General features: G+C 41.2%; 1 protein-coding gene across 3 annotated transcripts; it reads right to left on the bottom strand.

The window, feature by feature from the left end:
• Positions 1 to 2,148: 2,148 nt before the first annotated feature.
• Positions 2,149 to 8,853, bottom strand: cxcl12a (chemokine (C-X-C motif) ligand 12a (stromal cell-derived factor 1)). 3 transcript variants are annotated; one of them, XM_018725168.2, is made up of 4 exons: positions 8,570 to 8,853; positions 6,503 to 6,620; positions 4,349 to 4,478; positions 2,149 to 2,991 (listed from the first exon to the last, which is right to left on the bottom strand). In XM_018725168.2, the coding sequence occupies exons 1-3, from the start codon at positions 8,664 to 8,666 to the stop codon at positions 4,391 to 4,393; spliced, it is 303 nt and encodes a 100-aa protein (XP_018580684.1). In that variant the 5' UTR covers positions 8,667 to 8,853; the 3' UTR covers positions 2,149 to 2,991; positions 4,349 to 4,390. The 3 variants fall into 3 exon arrangements, with proteins under 3 accessions (XP_018580684.1, XP_018580682.1, XP_018580683.1); XM_018725166.2 differs by having other exon boundaries at positions 4,395 to 4,478; positions 8,570 to 8,846; XM_018725167.2 differs by having other exon boundaries at positions 4,371 to 4,478; positions 8,570 to 8,845.
• Positions 8,854 to 10,736: the final 1,883 nt, after the last annotated feature.

Raw genomic sequence — 10,736 nt, 5'->3', positions numbered from 1 at the left:
TGTTACACATTTTTGGAGGTCTGCAGATATTTTCCCTGTCCTAATCTATCACGGATTTTTTGAAGCACCACGTTAAAGTCACTTCCCACTCTCTAGAAGAGCTGCCTGAGATACAGTGACCTGACAGCCCGCTTCCTAACACCCTGTAACACTTTTGAATGCTGGACTTGTAATTGGTTCAGTGTTCTTCCCTTCATCACAGTTCCTTTGCAACACTAGATTCCAGACAACTAGACTGTTATACTTAAATAAAGAAGGCAAGAAAACTGATCAAGATTATAGTGTCTATATGGCACAGCAGTAAAACTTGTAGGTAACTGGTAAGTTCATTCATTTATTCTTTCACAGTATGAAAATGATTGTCTCACTCACTTATACTTTGGGTTCCATATTGCTGTTAAACTAGCTGTCCACAAATCACATTTTCTGAATAATATAATGGCACAGCTGCATGCACAGAATTAAGATTATTTAAATTTGAAAGATAAGTAAACTGATATTTACAAACATATATATTTGCCATGTTTATTAAAAAACTACAAATTGGACGACACAAATTAGATATATAATGTAGATATTTATTCAAAAATAAAAATGTGAAAATGTATTAAAAGTTGATACACAGTAATAGAAATACAGTATAAAAAGCTGAATACAATGTGTAAAAAGTAAGTATAAAGTAAGCTGCCTTGTAGAAAGTTCTTCACATTGTATGGGGGCATGAGTATGATAACAGACAGATGTTAACATCCAAAGAATTTACAGAATAAAATGCAGTTCTTTTCATGACACGGAAAGAAGCACTAAAACTCTTATTGTTCACAAAAATTTTTGTCTTGATCATCTCTATCTTCAGGATATTTCTTTGTTCAGTGTATTTTCACATTCTTAATGACTGTGGTAAGACACTTAGGGTAATTACACTACATTATAACCAGTTCTCCATCCTCACATAAGATATCAGGTAGCTGTGTCCACTACACACACACACACACATTTTCAGAACCGCTTGTCCCATACGGGGTCACGGGGAACCGGAGCCTACCCGGCAACACAGGGCGTAAGGCTGGAGAGAGGGAGGGGACACACCCAGGACGGGACGCCAGTCCGTCGCAAGGCACCCCAAGCGGGACTTGAACCCCAGACCCACCGGAGAGCAGGACTGCGGTCCAACCCACTGCGCCACCGCGCCCCTCTCTGTGTCCACTAATGTCCACTAATAACAGAACCACTTCCTTAACCACCACTGCTGGTAGAATTTGAATTCCAGGTGGCCTGCGTTATTACAGTTCCTACATCTGCTCATGGACACTTGAGAGAACCAGGTTTTCTAACAGTAACCACCTCAAAGGAAGAAGGTCACGATTCAAATCTTGATGCCAAATGTTTACTAAACAACCTTTGATTATACTAATAGCTGAATAACAAGCTAAATCATCAACCCACATTAAAATGCATTATTACATTGTCATCAAAGATAGCAAGAGATCGGATCACAGGTCATGCATGACTATGTGCTCATTATCTAATTTCTAAACAATTACTAATACAAGAGTCAGCCAGTGGAGGGTATTTTATTTGCTTACTGGTGGATGGCTATCCCGATTTTCCAAATTGGTCCTCAAAGGTGATGCGAGGGCTTTGTATTTGCTCGGTTCAGTTCGGCTGCAAGGAGCTCAACACATAATAAAATACATCTGGAAACTTTGATGGGTCTGTGTGGAATCAAACCACAAGGACACAGAGCTGATAAAGAGAACAACCCATTGCTGAATCTTATGGCCTATTCATCACACACCAGCTTTGGTCTAACTCTGAGGTAAAAACACAACACATGATTCTTTTCAAAATTGTGGTGAAAAATATTCTAAATACGTAAGACTGTTCGTGAGTAACACAATTAACAGGGCACAAAGTGGCACATTAGCGTTACTTTTATTCCACCAGCTGAGCTGAGCTGCTGTTCTACTAGTGTAGGATGAGTCAAGTCTGTGGGTAACATTCCAAAGGAATCGACAAAACAGTGGTTCAGCAGCACTTCATGATTATTTATGCAAGTAGCCAGCATTTATAGCACATTTGTTCCCATTCGGAGAAGCCATTACATGTTTTTGCTAGTGATATTCTGAGACATACTTGAAAAATACAAAGTGTTGTGTAAAAATACTGCATCTGACATTAATGCCATGACATTAGTTTTGAAAGTTCCTGCAAACATCCAAAGTATTGTTTGCTGGAGCTGATAGCGGACTACATGCACAAACAACAACAGTAACTGAAGAACTTGAACAAGGCCACTTTTCACAGCAGCATGGATTCCGCTTTCTCGAAAAGCTGGCGCCACTCTGCCGACCCGACCTCCCATGTTTTATGACATTTATAGAGTCTGCTGTTGGCTATCAAAAACCGCAAATGCCCATTCTAATGTACAGAACATGACTGCTTACTGGTTTATGTGGTGGAAGGAGGAGAGGAGTCACACTGTGGCTAGCCACGTATGTGAAGAAAGAGAGTTGCAAGGCCTTTAACTGCCCCCCAGGGGCAGGGAAACATATGCGGTGTGATGTGTGACTCAATAGGTTGGTGGGCTCGTCCCCACGCTCCATGGCCTTTGACCTTTCATCAGGACAGGAAGCACAGAGGAACAGCAATCTATGGGGAGGTGGATGGAATCTTGCAATTTTTTTCATGACTTTTCAGTAGCAAAATAAATCTCTATTTACACTGGACTCTCAGACACACACTCACACATACAGGGTGACAGCTTATGCCGACAGGTTGGGCCTAGCCTGGTGCTAACAAGCCATGGAGCCAACCAGCACTGAGGGTGCGTGTCTGGTGGGTAAGTGCTGGTTCAGCGAGCATTCCAGAGGACTGTGTGCGCTACATATCTGTGTAGTTGGCTCAGGGCAAGGGAAGCTGGGGTGGGGGCAACTTGCCATCCTGCTGGCCGCTTAAATGGTTTGTTGTTCCTATTTGGTCTTCTTTGCTCTAAAACAAAAGAGAGAAACAAAAAAACTGAGCATGAGCCATGACTCTACTTGCAAAGGAAAGATATTAGAGTAGTTACAGCAGAGGCACCAAGGCACACCCAACAAGAAGCCAGAATGCCATTAAACTATGCGGTAAACACAGGAACTTGCCATGAATGTGCAGGAAGCTTAAAAACCTGACATCAGTTCTGACCATTAACTGTTTAATATGTAATTCCCCAAATGTTCCCCTCCACCAGGTTAGATATTACAGTCCAGACAGGCCTCAAAGTGCTTGCTTAATATCTGTTTTGGTAACAGAGGGAAAGGAGCTAAATGCTAAAGCAGTTTACAAACCTGCACTCCATTAGCTTGCAGTAGATGAGTGATAGACCTGAATTTTGAACAACAGTTGACTGCAATTTTGAGGAATTTAGAACAAATAAAGTACTAGATTTATTTATTGTCTCAGATCCTAGAGCAGTATGATAGACAGAGTGTATTTAGCCCATGCAACCCTGCACTGTATGCAAGGGCCAATCTGCTGTCAGTGTGTAATGTCCAGATGTGTCAAGACCAGTTTGTTACAAGCAAAAATGTGGACTGCCAGATGGGCATCTCTTTTGCCTGTGACTGAGTGCCACTCCCTCATAGAGTAGACATGCTCAGCTGTCTTAAGCAGCTATTGAAACCACCAAAAAAGCCCAGGAGCCTCCTTTATTTCTCACTATGCTTGCTTTCTTGTGCAGATGGACCATTCACACCTCCATGGGGCTTGAACAATGCAAATGCAGTGGTGGTAAGACATGTTGCAGGCAAGTCCAGCAAGTCCATCTGCATTCACTAGCACACACCTTGCGGCCCATGTCTGACTTACTACAACTCAAATATGTTCTTCACTGGATAATGGTGTTTCTAACATTATATTCAGATTAGAATTCAGAACCTAAGATTATGACCCAAGAATTGCCCTGCTGTTGTTCAAGTCATTTTGCATAAAAGGTTCTGTTGAGCAACCAAGTGAACTAAAGAAGGCCTTAGTCTGAGATGAGTGTAGAGCAGAGAACTGCTTGTTAATAGGTTTAGGGTGAAGCACACCAGAATTACCTTCAAAGACAGATGCCCCATGAGATGGGTAAGAAACAGGAAATTCTGAATACCATGGTCTTTTCAGTAATCTGTTTTAATGTGACATGTGGGCAAGAGCCACATCATGGAACAGTAGGTCCAAGAGCAGATATGCTTTAAACACAAGAGTGCTCCCTTTCATTGACCTCAGACATGAAGAGCAAACAGGTCTTCACGCAAACACCTGAAAAGCTTTGCCGTCCACATTAAAACAGGGCAGTATTCCATTTCCTGTTTCTCACAGTTACCTGTCGCAATCACTTCTCTTACTTGTGACAAAGCGTTTCTCCTTACTTGTTAACAACATTTCTCACATACTGCTGCAGCCATTTAAGATCTGGGTTAATGCAGACCTCCTTGCTGCTCTTCAGTTTAGCACTGTGGGAAAAAAGGAAGAACATTTCAGACAAGTGTTCAGATTGCATCTCATGTGATGTACTGCTCAACAAAGTCCATACACATAATTACAATTAATCTGCCTTATGACTGAATAATTGTTCTGCTCGGGATATTTTCATGTTTATCCTGACAAATCAGTTTGCCTGTAACTGATAATAATCAGTCAAGCACTATGTGCTAGTCCCTTACAAATATTCAAAGTGTGATCATATCAACAAAGACAAAGTCGCCCATTAGTCAAATGTAAAATTCACCAGATGTCATTGAATGACATGAACCACACATCATAGGCAATGTCAACACCAACTGACCCCAGGCACAGATCAGTACTCCAGATTGCTGTTCAATGGTCATACTGAAGCCTGCAAGAAATTAACTATTTTCTCTGCTGTTCATTCTAACAGAATTCATCCATGTAATTAATTTCACAGCTTGTCAATTAACAATTTCCTTCACAATGCTTATGGGACATGCTTTATACTATCAGTCAGATGTATTATAAAATTGTAGTTGCTTCTTCAGAATTCGGACCATAGAATTCTGGAGGATTTATACTAAATCTGCTAGAAATAAGGGCACTCGCACATGGACACATACAGTCATTAATCCTGCTTCAAATACAAGTGCTTTAAAACGATCTTTGTTCTGATCTTGACTGTTTTCTGTCCAGAGAAGACAACCCAAAGGCAACAATTTTACAAATGCAGTTTTCTGTTATCAAACGAACATTACGCATGCATTATTGTTGCTAGAGGGGGTGTGATGGCGGAGTGGGTTGGACTGGGTCCTGCTCTCTGGTGGGTCTGGGGTTCGAGTCCCACTTGGGGTCCCTTGCGATGGACTGGCGTCCCGTCCTGGGTGTGTCCCTCCCCCCCCAGCCTTATGCCCTGAGTTGCTGGGTTAGGCTCTGGTTCCCTGTAACCCCATATGGGACAAGTGGTTCAGAAAGTGTGTGTGTGTGTGTGTGTGTGTGTGTGTGTGTGTGTGTGTGTGTGTGTGTGTGTGTGTGTGTATTGTTGCTAGCAAATGCATAAATTGATAAGACAAAAATGTAACAATAAATTAGTAAAATTCAATGTTTCATAGAACATAAGGAACTTATACCAAATCCTTTGATAGTGCTTTGGCAGTAGTGTAATGGTCTAAAGTGTAAGCAACATAGTAAGTGTTCTTAAAATGCCTCACGTGAAACAAATGTACATTCTTGATCAATTACTTCCATCAGACACATACTGTATGTATATCTGTCTGTAGGTCTTCATAGGCTCTCTGTCTTAGAATAATAGATGGAATGTTGTTTTATGTATTATTCAGTAGCATTTATTCAGTTTACAAGAGTCTAGCTGACATGTCTGTCAAATTTAGCTGATGAGTGCTGGAGACTTAGCCTTGCGCCCTGTGTTGCCAGGTTAGGCTCTGGGTTCGCCATGACCCCGCTTGGGACAAGCGGTGTCAGACAGTATGTGTGTGTGTGTGTTTGTGTATGTGCTGGAGACTTGGGTTGACAACAACAACTAGTTATAGCTAATTCACAGAAAGCTCAGACCAGCAGAAATATAGACATAGTTACTGGGCTGCCCATACAGGGCTTTGTATGAAAAGACTTGGTGTTCGGATTCCTAAAGCGCAGAGGTGTTTCGCTGGGTGGATGTGAGTCAGGGCCAGGCGAATAACTGCATGGAGAGCTGGGATCCCACTGGTTCCTATACTGCAAGACCTTGTCCGGTATAAAGACTGAAAAACCATTTGCCACATTCCTGTCTGGCTTGTGAAACTACAGTACACTACAGGGCAAAATAAAATGGGTGTAGAGGTTTTAAGGCGGCAGTTAATTTTGATTCACACTTGAATTTCCTGTTCAAAACATACCCCCCCAGACCACTTTCCTTTGTCTTTCTCGAACTGTAGCATGTCCCTCTTACATCCCAGCTGCCGGGAACAAGGGGCAAGCCTGGGGCAGTCGGGTGAGTAGGGGGCATTTGAAGAGGACGTGTATAACGTACATGACTTGGATGGGACAGTTAGCGGTTTGGACGAATTTTAGCTCCCGGATGCTCCGTGGGGAGACCGAGTTGACTGTGGACCGGCACCAGCACCTCTCCACCAAGCTGATGGGCTTTGCTGCAGAGGAGAGAAGAGTAACAGAGAAGAGGTATGAGACTCTCTGCCAAATAAGTCACATTGCACCGTTTGCACTTTCAACTATACTTACTCCACTAACCTCATTCAGTTCAAAGTAATGATTAAGAATGAAATCAGTAAAAGCTGTAAAGAAAAAAAAAATATACAAATTGTAAGTATAAAAATGAAATAAGAAGAAATTTTAAAAAGTCAGACTTTTTTATTTTGCATCCCACATACAGAACGTATTAGCTTCTGAAAAAAATAATTTTAAGGTTGACAAAGGAATGGAATAGAATGGAATGCATGTAATTTTATTAAGAAATGTTTTTATTTAAAAATATCCCTAAAATTTTAAGTTGCCTTGAACAAAGGTGCCAGCTAAACAAACAAGCAAGCTAGCAAATTAATAAATAAATATTTTCACAAAAAGTTTTCTCAGCAAAGTGGGCCAACAGGAATCGCAGCTCAAACTTACACTTTTGCAAGGCTTCTTTTACGCTGTGCTAACATCTATTTTATGGTATTCTGCTACATGGACCTCACAATCAAGGAACTAAGCTTTGTGGAAAATGTAAACAAGATTCCTCACCTTAGCAGGATTTTTTTTGTTTTGTTTTGTTTTTTGATAAAAACATACTTAAAGTACACACACGTTTCTAGGATTGTTTTACACAATTTTGCCCAAAATTCTTATAGACCATGTAAAAAGACAAACTATATCCAACTAACACTTTTATTTTATTTAAAAAGTAATACAAAATATGCTACCAAATCATTGTTATATTATTGTAGGATTGTTTTAAATAGAAACCTTACGTCTGAATACAATGACTTTATCAATATGCTCCCTTAAAACAAAACCTTACTGAGTTAATTAAACCAAACTATTAGACGTTACAAACTATCATTGAAAGTATTTTCTACCTGCTGTAATCCTATCACCTCTAGCAAATGGTTAGAGAGCAAAGTAAAAGCATGATAATCACATTCAAATCACATCTTTAGTTACGCAGCATAATTTTTAACCATCGCTGGTTCTTTCAGAAAAGAGATCTTAATGAAAAATAAAAATAAAGAAAAATAAATAAATAAATAAATAAATACACACAGAGAAGCATCTTTTAAATACTTGTTGCGACATGTTTTTTCCCCCATGACTCATGAGAAGCAGAACCAGAACGCATTATTAAATCTGTGATCAATAGCAGTGCATTGAATGATAAAAGGGTCGCAAATTCCTGCCACTTCGACAGGAATCTCTCCGTTTCGGTGAAACCAGCGGGGTGAAGCAGCTCCTTCACAACACTGAGTCCCAGAACTCTTAAAATAACATTACAGCTTTTATGATTTACTGATATTGCCATGAAGCCAGAGCCATTAAGCCCTTAATGAAGGATGTGCGACTGAAGCGCACAGCTCCTGCCAGAGCGCAGTGGTGTCTTATCCCCAGTGTGTGGGGATCATTAGTCTAGATGAAACCCAAACACACTGGAAACACACTGATCAGCAAAGACAAACAGCTGTTTCTAAAGAAAACGGATGCGTTCAAATTCCACCCTTTACAACACAATGCCATAATGATAATGATTCATACAGTTTGCCTACATAGCCTAACATCCCCAACCACTGTACGTACACCAGCAGCAGGACAATAACTGTGTGAACCTCAGCAACAAAAGTTTCTACAAAGAAAGCCACTGTCATGATGCGAATAAATTTCTGACAAATTAAAAGGACATGCGGGCCATTTGACAAAAATGACCTGTTACATTTAACATGATCAACACCTTGTATTATTAAAATTAGGCTTTAAAATGTTATGAAGCATGCATTAAAATGCAATAATTTAAAATGCAAATATTCATGTAATAATATCGTGCGCGAAATATAAAAGTGCATAAATAGGAGCAGAGCTGCAGGCAGCGGGGAAGAGGACAGGGACTCACCCGCCGACACGTGCGCGTACACCGCGAGCGCGAGCAGAGCGCTGAGCGCGAACAGTCTGGGGTCCATGGCGATCGGCTCGCGACGCTTCGCTTTCATTCGCTGCACGGCGACTGTGTGGCGCGCGCCTCCGCGCGGGGATAAATCCACGTTCGGGGGCCAGAAAGCGAAAAGGGGGCGTGGCCGTTCGCGAGACAAACTTCCTCCGCTCAAGATGCCTGTTTATGTAGCTCTCTCTTTCTGCCGATTATCTGCGCAACCGATGCTGCACTATCCCGCCAGCGAGTCCCTCTTCGTGGGAACACCGCGCTCCTCCGCTGATCTCCAGATACCAGCCCGTGTTTTTTTATGGCAAATGCCACAGGAATTGTCCTTTGCGTTCCTTGTCGCCGACGTGGTGCAAAATGCGGGTGTCACAGCAGGATACGTCGCAAATGAACCATCCCTCTTGATTTAATAATGAGGTATTCTATGTTTTTTCTTGATACAGGTGTAGAGATTATCTTTGAGTAATCTCATTGCAGAAACACTCCCAGTTAAAACGGAGTGATAGAAAACAGCTGAGGAAGAATGTAGTAAGATCCTCTTGTGATCTGGCAAGTGCAGAAAAAAAAAGATCGAAAGTAAGATCAAAAGGTATCCTCTGTGTTTACTAAACCCTAAAACAGCTAATTTTATCTTGAAGTGGAATTGTTCATTCATTGTTGTATTTTGATGTGGGAAAAGAACTTATTGGCAAGCAGTGCCCTGGCTGTAACAGGAGACAGATGTGAGCTGGCTCTGGCACTGTGGGCCGATGCCAGCAGACCCTCCCTTACACACACCAGGAGATGCCTTTGGAAAGAAAATGTTTCATAGGGACGGTCCTGAAGTCCAGTTGCTCACATGTTATTGCTTGTTTTCCCAAGCCAATATATAGTGTGCAATCTGAGACATCTTAATAAAACTCTGAATATGTTTACGTTGTACAGAGTGGCTAAAAACAACAAGCTGTCAAATTTAATAAGATTTTTTAGTTAAACAGAAGCCCAGGGTGTACTTTTCAAATCCCCTGCCCGCTGAGGACTCATCTTAGTTCCTATACTTTGTTATTTAGAATTCAGAATCTTATAAACATGACAACAGTGCAAAATAAAGCCATAAAGACTGCTATTTGCATTTCTTTCTGTCTTTGAATTTGCTGGTGCATCATAGGGAGAAAAGACACACTTGCTCAGGTTAGAGTTCATCTTTGTAAAAAAAGGGAAACATACTTACAGGGGAGACAAGCCAGGAGGGAAATTCACACCAAGCTGAAATTCTCAAGACACTTTTTCTGCTGTCCTAGTCATGGAAAGAAAGCAATCGCACGTCCCCACCCTCACTCCCCTGGCCCGTTCCATTTGACCCTGCTGGTGTGGCACTGCGTTGGAATGCCATATGGCAGACCTGGGGTCAGAGCTCACTGTCCCTACTACATCTACTTGATTCAAGGAGACACTGTAGCTGAGTAACCTCTGTCGTGGGCAGAGTAAGGGAAATGGTGACCATACACAGCCACTTGGAAAAGCGATCAAATTCCAAACATGAAGAAAAACTATGGGGCCCAAAAAAGCCAGAAAAGTATATATTTATTCTAATTATCATCTGTTTTCACTGACATATTTCCATCGAAAAAAATCAAAGCAAGTGCATTATTTACCGTCTTCTTCTTTGTTTATGTGTTCTAACAGTTCTCAAAACTTGACAGACAGGAATCCTGTCAGCGCCTTGTAGCCACAGCTAGGTGAAGACAACCAGAAACTTTTTGAATTCACTTAAACTTCCAGCCTAAGAAGTGGACATATTTGATGTTAACCTGTCCCGTCTATGGCACTACACAGTAAGAACGTATATAAATTCCATTAAATGTATTTTTCTAAAGTGCTGTTCTCAGCAGAGTGACATAGAATGCTACACAGTTGAACACTTGTGATACAGAAGCGATAAAAGAAATCTGCCAGACAAAGATAACAGTTTGCAAACGTTAATTAAGTAAACCAACTGACAATTGAGGAGAGGAAAACAAAAAACTCCCAACCTGAAGAAAAGGAAAAAAATAAGTACCAGCAGCTGCCCACTCCTCCTGGGCATTACTCGTTCATATGCATAAACCCAGATTTTTTCTTGAAACAGACCCAGCAAGTATCA

This window comes from Scleropages formosus, chromosome 8 (assembly GCF_900964775.1).
Source record: "Scleropages formosus chromosome 8, fSclFor1.1, whole genome shotgun sequence".
Classification (NCBI taxonomy): Eukaryota; Metazoa; Chordata; class Actinopteri; order Osteoglossiformes; family Osteoglossidae; genus Scleropages; species Scleropages formosus.
The sequence above is the reverse complement of the archived record's forward strand: the minus strand, read 5'-3'. Positions and strand labels throughout refer to the sequence as shown.

Bases quoted from the DNA above. Each gene is read 5' to 3' on its own strand.
- cxcl12a (XM_018725166.2), bottom strand. From the start codon at position 8,666: ATGAAAGCGAAGCGTCGCGAGCCGATCGCCATGGACCCCAGACTGTTC. The intron at 6,621-8,569 runs GTGAGTCCCTGT...TCTCCTCTGCAG, and splicing joins GTACGCGCACGTGTCGGCGG to CAAAGCCCATCAGCTTGGTG. The intron at 4,479-6,502 runs GTACGTTATACA...TTTTTCCCACAG, and splicing joins AACTGTCCCATCCAAGTCAT to TGCTAAACTGAAGAGCAGCA.